General features: G+C 48.2%; 1 protein-coding gene and 1 non-coding gene across 2 annotated transcripts in view; both read right to left on the reverse strand.

Moving 5' to 3' along the window:
- ESRRB (estrogen related receptor beta) overlaps window positions 1-16,498 on the reverse strand; it is a 56,237-nt gene extending 39,739 nt beyond the window's left edge. The window contains 1 exon segment of the mRNA XM_061158345.1: window positions 16,102-16,498. Coding sequence (XP_061014328.1) covers window positions 16,102-16,498 — 397 coding nt within the window.
- On the reverse strand, window positions 589-661 carry TRNAW-CCA (transfer RNA tryptophan (anticodon CCA)). Its single transcript has one exon. It is a non-coding gene; the product is annotated as a tRNA-Trp (tRNA).
- Window positions 16,499-19,736: the final 3,238 nt, after the last annotated feature.

Raw genomic sequence — 19,736 nt, forward strand, 5'->3', positions numbered from 1 at the left:
TGCACCAACCTAGTAACTGAGGTCTAGAGGAAGGGGGGACTGAGGTCTCAGTCTCTCCATGAGTCCCATGTGTCATCCACTGTGACACATTGCATTTGGAAACCACTTACTATTGGATTTTTTTAGAACAAGCATGAACCATTTCTACCACCAAAAAATGCTTTGAGTAATGACATTGAATGAGGGAAACTCACTCAGCCGTGTCTGACTCTTAGCAACCCCATGGTCTGTAACCCACCAGGTTCCTCCGTCCATGGGATTCTTCAGGCAAGAATACTGGAGTGGGTTGCCATTTCCTTCTCCAGGGGATCTTCTCGACCCAGGGATGGAACCCAGGTCTCCTGCATTGTAGGCAGATTCATTATTGTCTGAGCCACCAAGGAAGCCCCCCCAAGTAATGACATTACTGAGTCCCAATTACAAGGTGCCTAATATACAGAGTACTCACCACAGCTCAGTGAGGCTTCTGAGCCTCATTTTTCACCAGTAAGAAAACAGGCTCATAGATGTCTATGTGCCTGGAGCACCTTACAGATCCCTCATTCTTTTTTTTTTTTTGGCTCCAGTATACAGCATGCGGGATCCTAGTTCCCTAACCAGGGATCGAACCTGCGCCCCCTGCATTGGAAGCATAAAGTCTTAACCACTAGACCATCAGGGAAATCCCCCTCTTTCTCATTCTTAAGTCCAGCCAGCACCATCTTTCTGTGGGGAGGGTGTCCGGAGGTCATCCTCTGTGGAGGATAGGAGGTAAAGAGAAGAAAGAGTCTGTGTGCCCCTCCCTTCTATGACCTGACCCTAATCATCTCATAGGTAACTTGTGTAACTTCAGGGGAAATAATTTCAGTATTCACATAAGCATGATAAACTTAAAAGAGAAACAGGGAAGGGATAAATTAGGAGCTTGGGATGAACAGATACAAACTGGTATATATAAAACAGATAACAAAGACCTGGGTATAGCCCAAAGGAATATATTCAATACCCTGTAATAACCTATAATGGAAAAGAATCTGAAAAAGGATATATTTATGTAGAACAATCACTTTGCTGTATGGCAGAAATTAACACATTGTGAAAAAGAGAGAAAGAAAGGAGGAAACCCCATACATAAGCCAATTATCTGTCCTGGCTTAGAAGGCTCTGCAGAATTTGTCCCTGGCCTCTAGCCCACTCCCCCACCTCACCTCCAGCCTCACCTTCCCCACTGCTCTATGAAACTATCAGTTCCTGGATCTCAGGGACCTCCTAGGCCCCCAGGCCTTTGCGCCTTAGAACAAGCCCACCCTGCTCCCTCCACCTCCTCGCCTCACGCCCCGTGGGAAGGTGCTCCTTCTGTCCATCACCCGGATCACCACTGTCTCCTTCTCCCAGACCACTCCTCCCCATAGTCCCCGTGCCTGGCACAGAGTAGGTGTTAGGAAGCGGCTGCAGTTCTGCTTTTCATATGTTGCATCTTTCACTTTCCCAACAATGCTGCAAGTGAACACCTCCCCATCCTAGTAATGAAAAGGTTGAGGCTCTGGTTCTGCTCTGTTCCAATGGGCTGTGTGCTCATGGGGCTTGGGGCATGGGGACTCAGGCCACCTTGAGATGTCACTTCCAGGCAGCTAAGTGTTTGCATTTACTGGTCTCAGCCCTTCGGCCAGCCCTGTCAATCCCTTGAAGGACAGGTCTTGGGTTTCTCGGGGTTGTCACTCTAGCCTGGGGTCAATAAGTGTCTGTTGATTTGGTACCGGTGTACTCCCTTGACAAGAGACTAAGCATTAACAACAAGAACCTAGAGATGTTCTTGACCCTGTGTGTATGTGTGTGTGTGTGTGTGTGAGAGAGAGAGAGAGAGAGAGAAATCTAATTTTATTTATTTATTTTTGTTCCCTTCAATTTGTTTTATGGCCCCAGCGGCTGGCTGCCAGCAAACCCAGGCTGGTGGCCTTGCCTTGTAATTTCTCTAAGTGCCTTCTCGATAAAGTGATGAGATTAATTCATCAGAATTCCTGTGGTCTCTGGAGGGCAGTCTAGGAGAGCACAGGAGCAGGGAGGGACACACATACACACACATACACACTCACACACACACACTCATCATGGCTGAGGGGTGGCAGGGTTGGGGGTGGGCTCTCCCAGGACAGGGACACGGCCAGCATCTATCATAAATTCAGCATTCTAACTTGGGAGTGTGCCCAGCATAGGCGCATGCAGACTCCACCTCAGGCAAAATCACTCGACTTCTCTGGGCCCCAGTTTTCTCATCTGTCAAATGGGCACAGTATGTTCCCATCTCCTAAAGTCCTTTGGATTCAGTGACAGAAAGCACATCAAGGGCTTGGTGAAGTGCACACACTGGGTAGCAAGCAATCAAAGTGAACATGCTCATTTTTACATCCATCAGGGCTGTCAGGGTACATGTAGACAGAAGACTCCAGGGTGACCCCTTTCTGGGTGTCAGACCTGAGGCCAGCCACCCACTCCGACATCTAGGAACATGAGGACTGGGTCTCCCGTGGATAGACCTCAGAGCTGATATTGTGTGTGTGCCTGTGGGAGGGAGCCAGGAACGATCTGGATTTTCAGTAAGACCTCGAGGTGAAGGGGGACCCTCCACCATCAACTCTCTTTGTGCCCAGGAGATGGAAAAGCCCAGGGGCAACCCCATCAGCTGTCTTTAAACAGTTGCAGAAAAGCGGGTAAGTCCTCTCCCGGGGCTCAGGGATGGGGGGCTGCAGGGCTTAGATAAACAGTTCTTGAGGAATTTATGGGCTCTGAGTCTGCTGGCCAACATCAGAGCCTGAATGGCCACCGTCTTCAGCTCTGGAGTGATGGGCTGGGCTGGTCCCACTCCCTCATTTATATGACTCCCGAGGGACAGAGATTATCCCTGCCATCTCGGCATGGTCTTCAGCTCTCCACCCTTCCCTCCTCCTTGCCCTCCAGCTGATGATCTGATTCCTGCCGCTGGCTTCAGCTGACATAATTGGCAAGGACAAGGCAGCATCAAACTCTCACATCTACCTGCCTGCCGGATCCCTCCACCTGGAATTCCCGTGGATTTCTCATACTCCTCCAGCTGAAGCCATCCTCACCCAGACTTGCTCGTACTCTATCCCTTGTCTCAGCAAAGCCATCACTAAGCCACCTGCCACCTGGGTCAGAAACTGAGAGGGCATCATCGACGCATCCCTCTCTGTTACATCTAAGGTCTTTTTCATCCTACTTGCCTGATATTTCCTGCCTCCTTTCCCTTCTGCTGCAGCTCGTTTTCACGACCGTCATCTCTTGCCTCACCTTTAATGCACTTGCCTCCTTTTTTTGGTTGTGCCATTTGGCATATGGGCTGTTAGTTCCCCAACCAAGGACTGCTCTGTGCCCCCTGCAATGGAACTGCAGAGTCTTAACCACTGGACTGCCAGGGAGGTCCCTTCACTTGCCTCCTCTTATTTCCATGTCCTTTCCAGTCTCTCTTTGGAGGAGGAAATGGCAACCCACTCCAGTATTTTTGCTGGAGAATTCCATGGACGGAGGAGCCCGGCGGGCTATAGTGCACGGGGTTGCAAAGAGTCAGACACGACTAAGTGACTATCACTCACTCACTTCCAGTCTCTCTACCCCCACACTGACCCTGGAGAGATGGTATTAACTTTCCTGTGCAAAATGCCTCACCAGACCTCTGGCTCATCACACGCACTGACACTTAATTCTGCAGGCCTTCCCAAGAGCCCACTCAAGGGCAGTCAGGGAGTGAGAACTATCACCAAAGAATGAAGGAAGTATTTAAAGAGCATCACTGAAACCAAAGAAGCCAGAGGGGATTCCAGATAAGAAATAAGCCCTTTGTACCACAGGACCTCAAAAGCCTCAGGTGTTGAAGACACAGCAGAAGATGGAGGGAGGTATGGGATTGAAAATGGGAATTTGCTGGAAGTCTGTATTTAAGAATAAGAATGGTTGGATGGCATCACCGACTTGATGCACATGGGTTTGGGTAGACTCTGGGAGTTGGTGTTGGACAGGGAGGCCTGGTGTGCTGCAGTCCATGGGGTCGCAAAGAGTCGGACACGACTGAGCGACTGAACTGAACTATATTTAAAGATCACCACTTCATGTGGCCACCAAGAATCTCCCCACAGCCTGCACAAGAGAAACCAACTTAATCTCTAGAGATCATAAGCAAGAGAACCGGGACTCGGGAACATGAGGCTCAGCTGAGAGCAGAGGGAAGCTGAAGCTGAAAAGAGGATGACTGAATATTGCATACCAAACAGTAAGACCAGCCTCACTCCCCAAGCCCACTTCCAGAATCCTAGCAGCCAGATAGATGGACACTCCACCCACCACTCCCATCCTCCACCTCCTGCTCCCCAACCTGAAGATGGAAAGAAGAAACAGCATCAGGGGAAAGACCAGCAGATAACAATGAGCCAAAGGAAAACTTCTTCTGTCCTTTCTAATCCCTACTGGCCAAGGATTATCATTACACTTTGGGAAAGCCTTCATTATAAAAGCTAACCAGAATAAGCAGCAGGAAAAGCATGTGGAAAGAAACCAGGACAAGCAGAGTATTAAAACCTCTACAAGCAATCGTCAGTATACTATTGACTTGAGAAGGTGAAAATACTGTACTCAGGGATCCCCTGGAGAAGGAAGTGGCAACCCACCCCAGTGTTCTTGCCTGGAGAATCCCGTGGACAGAGGAGCCTGGTGGGCTGCCGTCTATGGGGTCACACAGAGTCGGACACGACTGAAGTGACTTAGCAGCAGCAGGGATTCCCAGGTGGCACAGTGGTAAAGAATCCACCTGCCAATCCACCTGCCAGGGGACAAGGGTTCGATTCCTTGTCCAGAAAGATCCCACATGCTGTGGAGCAACTAAGCCAGCATGCCACAAATTTTGAGCCTGTGCTCCCAACCACTGAAGCCTGAGCACTTCAGAGCTTGTGCTTGGCAACAAGGGGAGTCACTGCCATGAGAAGCCCAAGGTCCACAACTAGAGCGTAGACCGTGCTCACCAAAACTAGAGGAAAGCCCACACAGCAACAAAGACCCAGTGCAGCCAAAAATAAATTGATTAATTTAAAAAATACTGTGCTCATGAAACAAGAACAGCATGCAATAAAAAGAAAATATAAAATGGAGGTCATAGAAATTAAAAATACAAAAAATTTTGGACAGTAGGCTAGAAAAGATGTAGGAATTAGAAGATTGATCCTGGAAGCTCAATATCCAACTCTTAGAGTTTTTGAAAGAGCCGACAGTGGAGAGGAAGTTATTATCAAGGGAGAAACGGAGGGAGAGAAGGAGGGGAGGGATGAAAATGTTTAAGACCTAAAGAATATGTGTTTCTAGATCAAAAGGCCTGCTGAGAGTCCAAGCATGAATGAAAAAAGAACTTGAGAAAATTATAGAGGTGGAGAACAAATTAGTGACTGCAAGGTCAGGGAGGGGAGAAAAGGGAAGGTGGTGTGCTTGTAAATAAAAGGGTAGTGCCAGGAACTCTGTGTAATGGAACTCTTGTATCTTGACTGCATTGGTGGTCACAGGAATCTGCAGTAATAAGACTGCATAGAACACACATGCACATACACACACTAGTAAGTACAACTAGTAAAATCTCAATATGGTTGATGTTTATCAACGCCAATTTCCTGCTTGTGATATCTTGCTACTAAATATAGTTATGTTACATAACCCATATATGTTATGTCATACAGCTATGAACAGTTATGTACGGTACATATAGTTATGTAAGATGCTACCACTGGAAGAAACTGGATGTACACAGGATCTCTCTGTATCATTTTTTTTTGTATTATTTCTTATAACTGCGTGGGAATCTACAAGTACCTCAAAACAAAAAATTATAATAACAATACACATATAATAACAAAAGACCTACACACACAACATAGATTTTTTTTTGTCATGGAAGACAAAAAGAGATCATAAAAACTTTCAGTGAGAGATTAAATACAAGGATCCAATACAAAGGATCCAAATATAAAGGATCAAGAGTAAGATTGGTCATCATATCTCAGACCACAAGGCGGAAAAACTCTCTGTGCATACACAAATACACAGAACTCATGTGCATATTCACCACTCTTCTTTTCTACTTAGGACTCATCATCTGACTTTGTTTATTTAGGTTGGTTATTGTCAGCTCTGTTCGCTGCTATTTTCCAACACCTAGAACCATACCTGAGCAAGAGTGAGGCCTCATATACGTTTTCTAAGTGAATGAAGCAAACTTCCTGACAACAGCACTAGAAGCTAGAAGACAGGGCAGCCATGGGGTCCAAATTCTGGGGAGAAATTAGTTTCAACTAGAATCTAATATATGGGTTGAAGGATTGAGTAAAGACATTTCCACAAATCCAAGATGTCAACAATTTTACATGCGCTGCACCTTCTAGCGTAAGCCCCGCCTCAAAAGGGAAGGGCCAAAAAGAGGAAGAGGCATGGTCTGGAAAACAGAGGGTCCAACCAGGAAAAACGTCAAGGGGACACGCAGGAGGAATCGGCAGTAGGCAAATAGATTTAACCAAAAATGTGATATAACCATATTCAGACAACGGGAAGATGGAGAAATGTATGTGTGTTGGGAGGGTTTGTATAATGGAACTAACTTTTCATCTTCCATAACAGGAAGTCAAGAAAAAATGTGAAATTGCTAAGTCAGTAAGTAAAGGCGTAAAGTCAAACTAGTAACTAAGAAGATGAAGGGCTGGAAGAAAGATTTTCTTAAACAGCTAACTTTAGATCACAGGGGGAGGGGAGAAAAGGGGTAGGGTCAGGAACTGTTATTTTTCACTATGAGTTACGCTTTGAGTCTTTTTACACTATGTGCACGCATTATTTGGATAAAAGTTAAAAATTAATTTAACATTAATTATAAAATTAATTAAAGTTAATTGTAAAATTAATTGTAAAGATAAAATATAACCTCCAGGAAAAGCACATGAGGCACTTTATGGTCTGGCTACCTCTGACCAGTCCACGCTAACCTCGCTTCCACCTAGGCCCCAGTCTTTCATCTCCAGGAGACCACGAGGAGCTTCTGAGCCATCTCATACCTCCCTCCAGCTGAAACCCCTCCTGGTAAAGTCTTCCACATCCTTGGAGCCTCTGCACTCCCAGGGCCTTTTTTGGTGACACCCTCTTCTTTTCTGTTCCAGGCAGGTTTATATGCTCCTTCCTGTTCGCCCCCTAATAGGCCTCACCCATCACTCCCCTCCCCACCCGCCCCCAACTGAAAGCAACAGCTTAATGTTTCATCCTCAGGATTTTGCATGCTGTCCTCCCTTCTGAGCTGTGTGCTTACTGGGGATCGAGCTGGGTAGGTCTTTTAATTCTGTACCTCAAGTACAGTGCTGGCCACCTGAAATACCTGTTAATCAAATGAATTTAAAGCAAGAGCCCCCATGCAGAGAAACCTAGAATTCAACAGTGACCTCCCAGTTGTCAAATGCAATCCCCTCCCCTGGGCCTTCCCTTCCTGGTCCTTCCTGAAGCAGCAGACGCCCATCACACCTCTTAAAACCCACTCCTCTGTTAGATTTCATCTCCCTTCTCTGCAGGGACTCTTGCAAGGTCTCTGACCGCTTCTGTTTTTATTGCATAGAATTTAAGATGCTTTCAACAGTAAGATTGCACCATTGTTTTATATACCACCAAGAAAGAGAGAGAAAACATCTGCCAATCAAAGTTTGGCTATGTTTCCTTGCCACTAGCATTTTCTCCCCCCCCCCCCCCTTATTAAAAGAGCTCTCTGAGATTTAGGTTCAGATTTAATCATATAGGATTCTTATGCATACATGAAAGGGAAAAGATAAGAAAAATAAATTGAAGATATTGCTAAAATTTCTCAGTGTGACTCTCCCGAATGAATAATTTTTGATCGAAGTCATTATTTTCATGTTTTTCCATGGAATTGTCATCTCTGCTAACAAAGGAGCAGATGATGCTATGCTTTTCAAGTGTCCCTTGTTGTCTTGGGGCTTTCATTCCAGGTCACTGGCCCGTTTCTGCAAGTTTTTAAGCCGTTTGTGAAGGCAGTGACAACCACGTATTGTTGTCATATAGCAGACAGTAATCGGCCCAATTCAGAGAAGTTATATGGCCGGAGGGCTTCCCAAGTGGCTCAGTGGTAAAGAATCCACCTGCCAATGCAGGAGATGCGGCTTCAAGCCCTGGGTTGGGAAGATCCTCTGGAGAAGGAAGTGGCAACCCACTCCAGTATTCTTGTTTGGGAAATCCTATGGACAGAGAAGCCTGGTGGGCTATGTCCACGGAGGTCGCAGAAGAGTCAGACACAACTGAGTGACTAAGCAACAACAAAGCAGGCTGTTAACTAGATCTCTTAACTGGACTATTAAAATCTCCTCTTAACTGGTTTGCCTGACCTTAAACTCTCCCATTTCATTGCCAGAATTACCTTTCTAAAAGGAGATGTGATTAATTCCCTGCTCAGAAATCCTCAATGGCTTCTCATTGCCAAATATAAATAACAAAGAACAAATCCTATTTATTTAATACCAGGCACTAAGCTGTCATATACCAGACACTAAGGTACACACTGTACTTGCATGTCTCATTTAATTTCTACAAGAATATTCTAGAAGCAGGAGGTATTTATTAGCCCCGTTAATCCCATTTTATTGACAAGAAAATTAAGGCCCAAAGAAACTCAATAACTTGTCCAAGTTGACACCACTAAGAAATTGGGAGTCTAAACTAACTGAAGCGGCTCATGCCAAAGTATTCCTCTGTCCTTTTCCTTCACACAGCTTGTGAAGCCCTTTGACATCTGGTCCCATGCTCTGTTCCAGCCCCTCACCTACTCACTTCCTGAGCAGAGGGCACTCAACTCCCGTGGGCCTGTTTTGCTGTTCTTTCTGCCAAGCATGTTCACTCTTCACTCCTTAGTTGCCCCTTCCTCTGGGAAGTCCTCCCTGCTCTGCGTGGCGGACTTTCACCCTGCGTCTCCGGACTTTCCCCCTGGCTGTGCCTCTGAAAAGAGGATCCGTGATTGTTCTTCCTCTCACTCCCCCAGTGCCTTGCAGATAGTAACATTTTTGTGGGTTTAATTGATTCTTTTTGTGCACATGAGGAAACCCTGGCCAGAGCACCCCAGGCCTTGCTCAAGGTCAGCTACTGGCTGGCGAGTATCAGGCCTAGGACAGCACCCCACTTCCAGCGCCTACTTACTCCTGGCTTTTTCTCTGCATCCTTGTCATAGCCTCCTTCCCCTGGGATCACAGGCCTCCTTCTCCAGGACAAAAGGCCTGGCTGCCAACCAAGGCAGGATAACACATCAATCACCCCCCGCCCAGTCTCCTCGGGGAGTTTCCTTCCAGGCTTGCATCTGGGCCCCAGGTGAACAGAGGTAGCTTGGTTCCAGGGCCTCTTTCTTGTTCCTCCCCATCTTAAGGAGCTGCTCCAGGAGCCTCCTGCTGACCTGCAGAGTTGGCCACGTGCCCTGGGAACGAAAGGAAGGGGGACAGGGTGGTCGTACCCTCTGCACAGCCCTCGTGGCCGAGCAGCCTGTGTTGTCAACATCTTCCATTCCTTCTAGAAGGAAATTCAAATGTGACTCTCACCAGGCCCCAAGACTATGTCAGCCTCTCAGCCTCTTCTCCTTCCACTTGGCCTTTGCTCACTCACAACAGCCACTGTGGCCCTCCTCCTGGTTCTGAAACAAGCTTGCTGTTTCCTGTGCCTGGAATGCTGGCTCCAGGATTCAAGTCACCTTCTTAATGTGGCCTTACCTAATCCTCTTAAATTAGACCCCCTCTCTCAGCCACCTTGGACTTCCCCAGTAGCTCAGATGGTAGAGAACCTGCCTGCAATGCAGGAGACCCGGGTTCGATCCCTGGGTTGGGAAGATCCCCTGGAGAAGGAAATAGCAACCCGCTCCAGTATCCTTGCCTGGAGAATCTCACGGACAGAGGAGCCTGGTGGGCTACAGTCCAAGGGGTCTCGAAGAGGAGGACACGACTGAGCGACTAACACTCAGCCCCCTTGGCTCTCATCACCGGCTTTTCTTTTGCGCGGCGCTTGTCTGGGTCTCTCATTTTGCTTCTTTATTTGTTACCGTATTTATTGCCTGCCTTAAACCCACCTAGAATACAAGTCCATAGAGGAGGACCCATGGCTCTGTCTTCAGCTCCTGGCACAAGGGTTGCGACTCCGTAAAGTGTCACGAAAGAACCGAACAACTGCTTCACAAGCTTCGATGTAAGGCAGGAGGTCCCCTCAAACACTGCTCTTTAGAAAATAGCAAGTTGCTTTCTATCTGGGTCTTTGTGAGGTGTCTCTCATATCAGAGGTGCTGTGCCAGCCACTTCATATTGAACAATAGCAATTCGAGGAGACCCACTGCCCTGAGAAGACCCCAATCAAGGCCTGTCACCCAACTGAATCAGTAACAAAGGCAGGAAGAAATTTAAAACAAATTTAGTTATTCCCAATAGCAAACACTGGGAGTCGAAAGCAGTATAGTACCTGATATGTTGTGGAAACCATAATTATAAATTGACCCAACTACTTTCTTGCATGCTAAGTCACTTCAGTTGTGTCCAACTCTTTGCGACCCCCTGGACTGTAGCCAGCCAAGCTCCTCTGTTCATGGGATTCTCCAAGCAAGAAAACTGGAGTGGGTTGCTGAACCCTCCTCTAGGGGATCTTCCCAACCCAGGGATCGAACCTGTATCTCTTACATCTCCTGCGTTGGCAGGTGAGTTCTTTACCACTAGTAACACCTGGGAAGCCCTAACTATACAAGTATGTAAACGACAAAGACTGACTACCTAGCACAGAGAACTATACTCAATATAATCACCTATAATGGGAAAGAATCTAAAAAAGAATATATGTGTTTAACTGAATCATTTTGCTGTATACTTGAAACTCATACAACATCGTAAATTAACCATATTTCAATTTTTAAAAACTGACACAACTGAAAAAGAATTATCCTAACGATCTAGGAAACGTACTTAGGGCTCCCAACAGAAATTTGAGAGACGGCAGCATATCCGGGCTCACAAAATCTCCCATAACAGAGACGGATGTGTGTGAAACAGAGATGGAAGGCAGCGTGCTCTGAAACACCACGCTAAGCAGCTCGACTCGGAAAGTGGCTCTGGAGAAGGCAAAGACACTTTCATCAGAGTCATGTGAAACTTTGGCGTAACCTTGCCTTTTGGAAAAGGAAAGGTTTTTCAAAACATAATCCAGGGTCTCACAGAATGTGACTGAAAATATGCAAGTATAACAAACAAGCATGCTTATAACTAAACATGTGACTATTTTATTTAGATCCTAAAGGTTTACTTATATTAATTAGCCAAGCATCTTTGGTTTGCCCTTGGGAAAATGAGAGATCACTTTGGGGATCGCCTTCTACTCAGACACATTGAGAAATTTCTACGGGCCAGGTACCGTGGAAGGGCATGGGGCTCAGTGGAAAAATCAAGATAAATGTAATGCCATCCCTCAGGAGATCCTGGGAAAGCAGACGAGCGATGGCAGTGATGGTACAGTGGAGGAAATATTATCCGTGTGCAGAAGCTTCACAGGAGCACACATGAGGGGCAACCAGTGAAACAGAAGGCAGGGTCCTTGCTGAGAGGGTCAGGGCTTGGGGGTACAGCTCGGCATGGACCCCTGGGTGGTCCCTCAAAAGGCCCCCCTCATCACTGCAGTAATGATGACAAAGGTTTTCACTACTGTGGGCCAGTACCACAGCCCAGAAACCTGTCTGGGCCAGTCACAGAAAAGGGCTCCATCTCTGACAGGATGACTCACATTGGCCAAATTCAGGGACCTGATGGATAAGCCTGGGGATGCCAGCACGCTCAAGGATGAGGAAAACTTGATCTGTCCAGCCAGCATTCTGCCTAACCATCAAGTTCACTGTGAGCAGAAGACCTGTGAGGGACCTAATGCCAAAGGGCAGGGGGTTGTAAGTTTGTTTTTCCTGCAAAAAGCCAGAAAAATGTAAACCCTTTATGCTTTGTGGCCTGAACGTCTGACTACTACTCCACCAAAGCACCAATACAGAGACAATATGTAAACAAATAGGTGTGGCCCTGTGCTAAGACAACTTGATTTACAAAAGCAGGAAGCTGCCTGCAAACTGTACTTTGCCCACCTCTCCCATCCCCTTCCCCCATCCCCACAGAGGCAGCCCCCAGCATGGTGCTGAGTACTGTGAGCCTGCAAACAGTGACTGCTCAATAAATATTTGTAGGCAGGGAATGGGATTCTGAGGGCTCTCTCCTTAAGTCTCTTGTGACTCCTTGGTTCCCATAAATTTCTTCTCCTATTAGTGTAACCACTGAACAGAGCAGATGGGACTAAAGAGGGAAGGGAGGCTGGAGGTTGTGAGCTTAGCATGATTTTCAGAGCTGTCCTGGCATTTACTTTGCAAATGGACTATTATTGCATGTGACTAAGAATATCCTCCTTAACTGGGGAGGTGCTTAGGAGACTATGCCCTGGGCTGGAAGCCTAAGGCAACGCCTGTAGCCTCACCTGCTCTAAGCATTTGATTCCAGCATCTTGAGGGCAGGTACTGTGTCTTTCCCTGAAGCACCTTACTCAGGAAAGTAAAGAAAAGTGAAGTCGTGTCCAGCTCTTTGTGACCCTATGGACTGTAGCCCACCAGGCTCCTCTGTCCCTGGGGATTCTCCAGGCAAGAATACTGGAGTGGGTTGCCATTTCCTTCTCCAGGGGATCTTCCTGACCCAGGGATCGAACCTGGGTCTCCCACATTGCAGATAGACTCTTTATCCTCTGAGCCACCAGGGAAGCCCCTTACTCAGGGCAGGGACTCAGTTAATGCTCTCTTGGTTCTAAGCTCATCTCTGGGGTTGTCCAATTGTAGGTAATTTGTTTCCTCTTTATATTTTGTCCCATTTTCTCCAAATTTCCTACAACTATCATGCTCAGAGACAACAAAATCAAAATCTTTGTTAGAACAAAATCAAAGAATTGATAAAATAACCAGAGCAATCCATCAGCTTTAGATGGATAGTCCCTGTTCCAGACAGATATGTCTTTCTGGTTGTAAATGAATAACTCTTCTTGTGACTAAGAAAAGGGACACGAGCAGGCCAGTTCTGATGGCACTAAATGCTGCTGTTTGTCTTTGGGCTTCTAGGAAAAGATCGTTATCCTATTCGTGGGAGCAAATAATGAAGACTATTTGCAAATCCTTCCTGTGGGCCCTTACTGAGAATGTTCTCAGCACCCACGTTGCTGTCGAGGGTGTAGCATGATTCTTGAGTCGACACCAGCCTCTGCTTTCAGAAAATTTGATCCAGAATTCTCCAGCACATTAAAGAACAAGGAGAGAAGAAAATGTAATTGTTTCTTAAAAGGCAATTTTTCAAAAACTGACCTTCAGGAGTCTCAAATAGTGGCAATTTTACCAAGATTACTTCCCAATTTGAGAAGAAAAACACTCCTCTTTCAGTGGCTTAAATTGTTTTAAACATCTCATGTTTATCCGTCCAATATCCAATGATATTGATTGGATATGGAACTGGGGGATTTCAAGCCTGGCTGAGACTTAGAACTGCACACAGTGTTTTTCACATCTAGAAGTTCCAGGGACTCTTCCCAGGGCTAGCAGGGACCAGCATACATCCATTCACGGTGCTGAAGGCTAGCACAGGGCCGGACAGAAAAGGGCTCCATCAGTATTTGCTGAGAGAAGTTGGTACCATGCTCCTTCTAGGAAAGGTACAGGGAACTGGGGTCTGGGGTTCTAGGAAAACTTACTTTTTTACTGTTTTGTTCTTTTGTACTATTTGAATATTTGCCATATTTATATTTTTAAAGGGTCCATTTAATAAATAAATTTATCTATAGCTAAAACGGTTTCCCTAGTGGCTCAGACGGTAAAGTGTCTGCCTGCAGTGCAGGAGAGCTGGGTTCGATTCCTGGGTTGGGAAGATCCCCTGGAGAAGGAAATGGCAACCCATTCCAGTATTCTTGCCTCGAAAATTCCATGGACTGAGGAGCCTGGTAGGCTACAGTCCATGGGGTCGCAAAGAGTCGGACATGACTGAGCGACTTCACTTTAAAATGGTTTCAATCCTGCTAAATCAAAATAATAATTGTACTCTTTAATGAGATTACAAAAACCTGCTTTGTAAGATAAAACAGATTATGTCTGTTGTCTAAGTAATAGTGTCTTAAAGTGAAAGAAAGTGAAAGTGAAGTCGTTCAGTCGTGACCAACTCTTTGCGACCCTGTACACGGTAGGCCACCAGGCTCCTCTGTCCATGGGATTTTCCAGGCAAGAGTACTGGAGTGGGTTGCCATTTCCTTCTCCAGGGGAATCTTCCCAACCCAGGGATCGAACCCGGGTCTCCCGAATTGCAGGCAGACGCTTTAACCTCTGAGCCACCAGGGAAGCCCGTAGTGTCTTAAGGAATACTGCAAAAGTGAAAATAATAATTGCAGACATTTATTTAGTGCTTACTAAGTGCCAGGCCAAAACATGAATGCTTTATATATATATATATATATACATATAAAACGCATCATATATATTGCATTATTTACATATGTGCTTTATATATATAATGATCATATATAATGCATTATATATATATAATGTACATACAATGCATTATATATATATAGTATATAATTAAGCCTCTTTTTAACAGCTCTATGTGAGGTAGCCATGACACCATCTCACCTTTCCTGGGAGCAAATTAAAGCAGAGAGAAACTGAGGCAGTCCCCAAGGGCACTGAGCAGTAAGGTAAGGGATGGAGCTGGGTGACCCGGAAGCCCACCCAGCAGTTGGACAGGTCAGCACACTGTTTGAACTAACACATAAAACTGGAAACATCCTAGGACCCTTAATTAGTTTAATAAGTAACTTCTCACAAGAAATTTAAGCAAATATTTGTTGAGTGAACAAACCAAGAATCATCCATGGAAGCTCAGCCTGTCTCTTCCAAAAGAGAAATAGGGGAGGGGGGAAAGGGAGGATACCCTCGGACCGCCAGGCAGGGCAGGGACAGGAAAGCACCCCTGAGTTTTCTCTAGTCTGGTTTGCAGTCTCTGTCCCCAGGGGACAGCATCTGCTCATCTCAGTGACCTCCATGAGCAGGGCTTTCCGTCTATCCTAGCGTCAGGCTGGCACTTAGTAGGAACTCACAGATGTCAATGGGATGCAGGAAGCCAGGGCTCTACCTGTGACCTACTGTAGTAAGAATCTTGGCTACCATGCGCAGCCATCATTATCCCCAGTTTACCCAGGACTGACCTCTCAGAGAGCACTGGAGGGCTCTTTCCCACCCATTGAGAGAGGCAGCCACCCCATGGCCGTCGGAACTTGACTCAGCCAATATGCACACGCTTTGTGAAAAGCCCTCAAAGATGGGCCACTCAGGGATGGGACAGGATGAGCGGTCATGGGGAGATTCCCCTTGCTCTTCCCCGACTCTTTAAAGATAAAGAGAGTAGTCATAGTCCACCTGTGCAATTACAAAGTGAAAGTGAAGTTGCTCAGTCGAGTCCAACTCTTTGCGAACCCATGGACTGTAGCCTACCAGGTTCCTCCATCCATGGGATTTTCCAGGCCAGAATACTGGAGTGGGTTGCCATTTCCTTCTCCAGGAGATCTTCCTATCCCGGGGATTGAACCCGGATCTCCCACACTGTAGGCAGACGCTTTACTGTCTGAGCCACCAGCGAACAAAATGAGAGACCCATTACAGTTCAAGAGGTCTGGAATTGCAGGGCAAATAGGGCTGCTAACATTTCGCCCCCCCCCCCCCCCCGAATCAGCTCTTTAGGATCACACATTTGACTGTTTCCCATCCTAGGCACACCGAGGCATTCGTGCAGATCTTCCGGGGTCCCCTAAGGGGGTGAATGCCAATTCAACAACAGCCCGGGAGTTAGAGCCCATGTCCAGAATCCCAGGATGAGAAGCTCTGGGAGATGGAAAGGAGAGCCTTTGGAACCTGGCACTCAGAGGCGCCCAGACCTGCGCCAGGAGCTCGCTCTGGGGGATCACTGGCTCCCTGCCGGACCGCACCCCGACCCCTCCCTGGCCCGCCCAGTGGCCCCGCACCTTGGATGGTCCTCTTGAAGAAAGCCTTGCAGGCCTCACAGGATGCCACGCCGTAGTGGTACCCGGAGGCGATGTCCCCACACACGAGGCACAGGCGCTTGGGGATGGCGTTGAGCATGTACTCGCACTTGATGGCCGAGTCCTCCATGAGGCCGCCGGCACAGTCCTCGTAGCCCTTGCGGCACGGGGTGCCTCCCAGCCCAGCGCCTGCGAACATGGGTGGCGAGTCCAGACCGTTGGCGTGGGCGCCCAGGGCTAGACCGAAGCCGCCGCTGGCATCCGACGAGCCGCTGGGGCTATGGTGACTGAGGGCATCGATCCCCGAGGACGGGCTGGACGGCTCGGTCTTGATGAAGGAGCCGCAGCTGGAGCCCAGGTGCCGATCGTCTGCGGACATCCTGTTCAGCAGCCTGGGGACAGAGAAAGCAGGAGTCAGCTGGAGAGGGTGCGGTGAGTGTGACGTCCCCAGGAATTAGCTTTGGGCTCCCGGCACTGGGTGGGTGGGGTGGCTGGGAGGGGCCTTATGCTAAGGTATTGGTGAGATAAAATGCTGGCGGGGGTGGGGGAGAGGTCAATTGGGCTGGGGGGAAAAAAAAATGGCACAGGCCAGAGTAAGTTTCTGGTATTATCCCCCAGAATCTTCTGAGTCCTCAAAATGAAAACTATGTTTGATCAATAAACTTCAGATGAGGCACCCCACCCCTCTGCAAACTGCTGGCCTAAAGGGTGACTAAACGTGGTGACCTTCAGCCAAAATATCTGGCCAACCTTCCCATGCAACAGTAATAGATTTGAAAGTCCGAAGGTGACAACCCTCAGACCAGACACCCTCAGAACCACAACCCGATGACCCCCTTCACCTGACCACCTCCCCACCCCCACCCCAGGGCAGCAGGTAACCCAACCTTGGAGCTTCCCCTGAAGGCCACCATCACTGAGACTGGTACCAGGTGTGCCAAGTCACCCGACCAGGGCAAGAGGCAGGGCTTGTGGCCAAGGCATCAGCCAAATTGGCCGCCCTCTGGGGACCCCCTCTGGCCGGGGCACATCTGGAGGGTAGCCCCCAGGCCCCCTCTCTCATTCCCCTCTGTTGCCTCAGAAGAGGTTAGCCTCCCCCTCAAGAGACCGTGCCTCCATCATGCAACATGAGGGAGCCCTCCAACCCCGACTCTGAGCATCACCCCACTGATTCTTAACCTTAAGTTTCCACCTCTAAGTGCCCCTGCCTCACTGCAGAATCAAGGGAGCAAGAACAGCAAGGCAGGATCACCACGAAGGGTCATAAAACATTTCCCATAGGGAAAACCCCTCCTCCCAGAATCGCAATGGGTGGATGAGAAGGCAGACAAAACAGGACTCCCAGGACCAGGGGAGGGGCTTCTCTCCCAGGTGAGCAAGAAGAGTGAAGGGCAGGGAAGTGCACTCAGGGAAGCCCAGCCGCAGCCCACACTCCAGAGCTCTGGGCCAGGCAGGCCCTGGAGTCAGGAGGCTGGGTCAGGGTCCACCTGGCCATCTGTCCATGTCCTGGCCTGGCCGGGTGGAGGTACAGAGGAGGCCATGGTGGATGCCTGAGCAGCAGGTGGAAGTTAAGAAGGAAAGGTCCTGGAGAATGAAGGGGGCTGGAGAGGGTGGGAGTTCAGCCCTGTTCAGGCGAAGATGGCCCTGGCTGGGAAGAAGGGAGAGTCCTCGCATTGGAGGAGCTGGGAGTCCCAATGCTGGAGTCCTACCTCCAATGATGCTCAGAGGTAGCCCCCCGTTTTCTGAGTAGCTCATTGAAGAAAGCATTGGTCCCCACATGGGGAAGGGGCTCTCCTATCACACCCACAAAGCCAACCCTCACAACACAACCTTGGCCACACTTACCCACACCACCCAAGGCAATCACGATGGGGGGGGGGGCCTCCCCTGTCCCTGGTCCTACCAATGATTTCATAGTCACTGCCCCTCCCAGTGGGCTGTCCCATCCATCTACACTTGAACGTGTCCGGAGGCATTGCCCCGCAGACAGTTCTAATCAGAAGTTGAGAGCTCTCTCTGATAAGAAGGATAAAAGATCCCTAAGAGGCTCCTACTGTCGAGAAGTTTATTATCTACTGGAATGTAGTGTTTGGAGATAGAGGCTCCCGGGTCTCTCTGGTTTCAAACTGAATATTCCTTAGTCTTCTGAGATACCTCTTCTCCTAGCCCCAAGTTTCCCTTACATCGGCAGAGGGCACCCCATTGGAAGTCTCCTCTGTTTTTTTTTTACACCTCTGACAGGTACCCTCTCATGTCCCCAGGCTCCACATGGTCACCTGCCTCCCGTCCATCCATCAGCAGGTCCCTGGCGTGTCCTCAGGAAACACCATCAGCCTGAGCAGGCACAGAGGCGCCTGTGGGTTCACTCCCTACTATGCCCATGCGCTGGGCCTGCAGGGAGAGTGGACTAGGCGCTATTACATTTATAATCCCCTCCCACTGCGGCTTTGTTGTTCAGATGCTAAGTCATGTCTGACTTTTCACGGACTACAGCACTCCAGGCTTCCCTGTCCTTTGCTATCTCCCAAAGTTTGCCCAAACTTATGTCCATTGAGTCAGTGATGCCATCCAACCATCTCATCCTCTGTCACCCTCTTCTCCTCCTGCCCTCAATCTTCCCCAGCATCAGGGTCTTTTCCTATGAGTCAGCCTTTCGCATCAAGTGGCCAAAGTATTGGAGCTTCAGCTTCAGCATCAGTCCTCCCAATGAATACTTAGTGTTGATTTCCTTTAGGATTGACTAGTTTGATCTCCTTGATGTCCAAGGGACTCTCAAGAGTCTTCTCCAGCACCACAGTTCAAAAGCATCAATTCTTCAGTGTTCAGCTTTCTTTATGATCCAACTCTCACATCCATACATGACTACTGGAAAAACCATGGCTTTGACTATATGGACCTTTGTTGGCAAAATGACGTCTCTGCTTTTTAAGGTGCTGTCGAGGGTGGTCATAGCTTTTTCCCCAAGGAGCAAGCGTTAGGGATCTGCAGTCCCCAGGAACACCCCCGGCCTGCTGTGACAAACACTTCAGGACAAGTCAGCTCCCAGACCCAAGACCTCCTCCCTCAGGCTTGCGAGTGCTCCAGAGGTTTTGGAAGACACACTTGAGGTCAGCAGTAATTATCGCAACTGCTATTTAGTGAGCACGTATTATGTACCACCCACTTCAGATCTGTCCCTCAGGTGTACAAGAAGCTTGTGCCCGAGGGAAGCAGTTGGAGAGCCCTACAGCTACGTCCAGTGAACAATTTTCCAACCGTCTTCCCCAACCTCACGGCTCAGCCAGCCCTGATGTACACACAGGCCAGGCAGTGGTTTCATGCCCTAAGTCTTGGTTTTCCCTCCTAGCCCTCGCCTTGAAGGCTTCAAGGTGCACAAAGCATTCTTTAGCGGGCTGATCAGCCAAGACGCACCCTGTCCAGGCTGTTGCCTCCAGGCCCTGGCCAAGTGACTCTAGGACTGAAAAGGAAGCAAACTTGCCCCTCACCTCAGAGTTGGCACAGAAATCCAGCTACTGATTTAGTGCCTGGGCTCCAGCTGAGAGTCTGATGATTTCATTCCTGCAGGCTTCTCGTTTCGGTGACCATTATTTTGGCCCGAGTAGAATATCTATTCCAAA

This window comes from Dama dama, chromosome 12, assembly GCF_033118175.1.
Source record: "Dama dama isolate Ldn47 chromosome 12, ASM3311817v1, whole genome shotgun sequence".
In the NCBI taxonomy this organism is placed as follows: domain Eukaryota; kingdom Metazoa; phylum Chordata; class Mammalia; order Artiodactyla; family Cervidae; genus Dama; species Dama dama.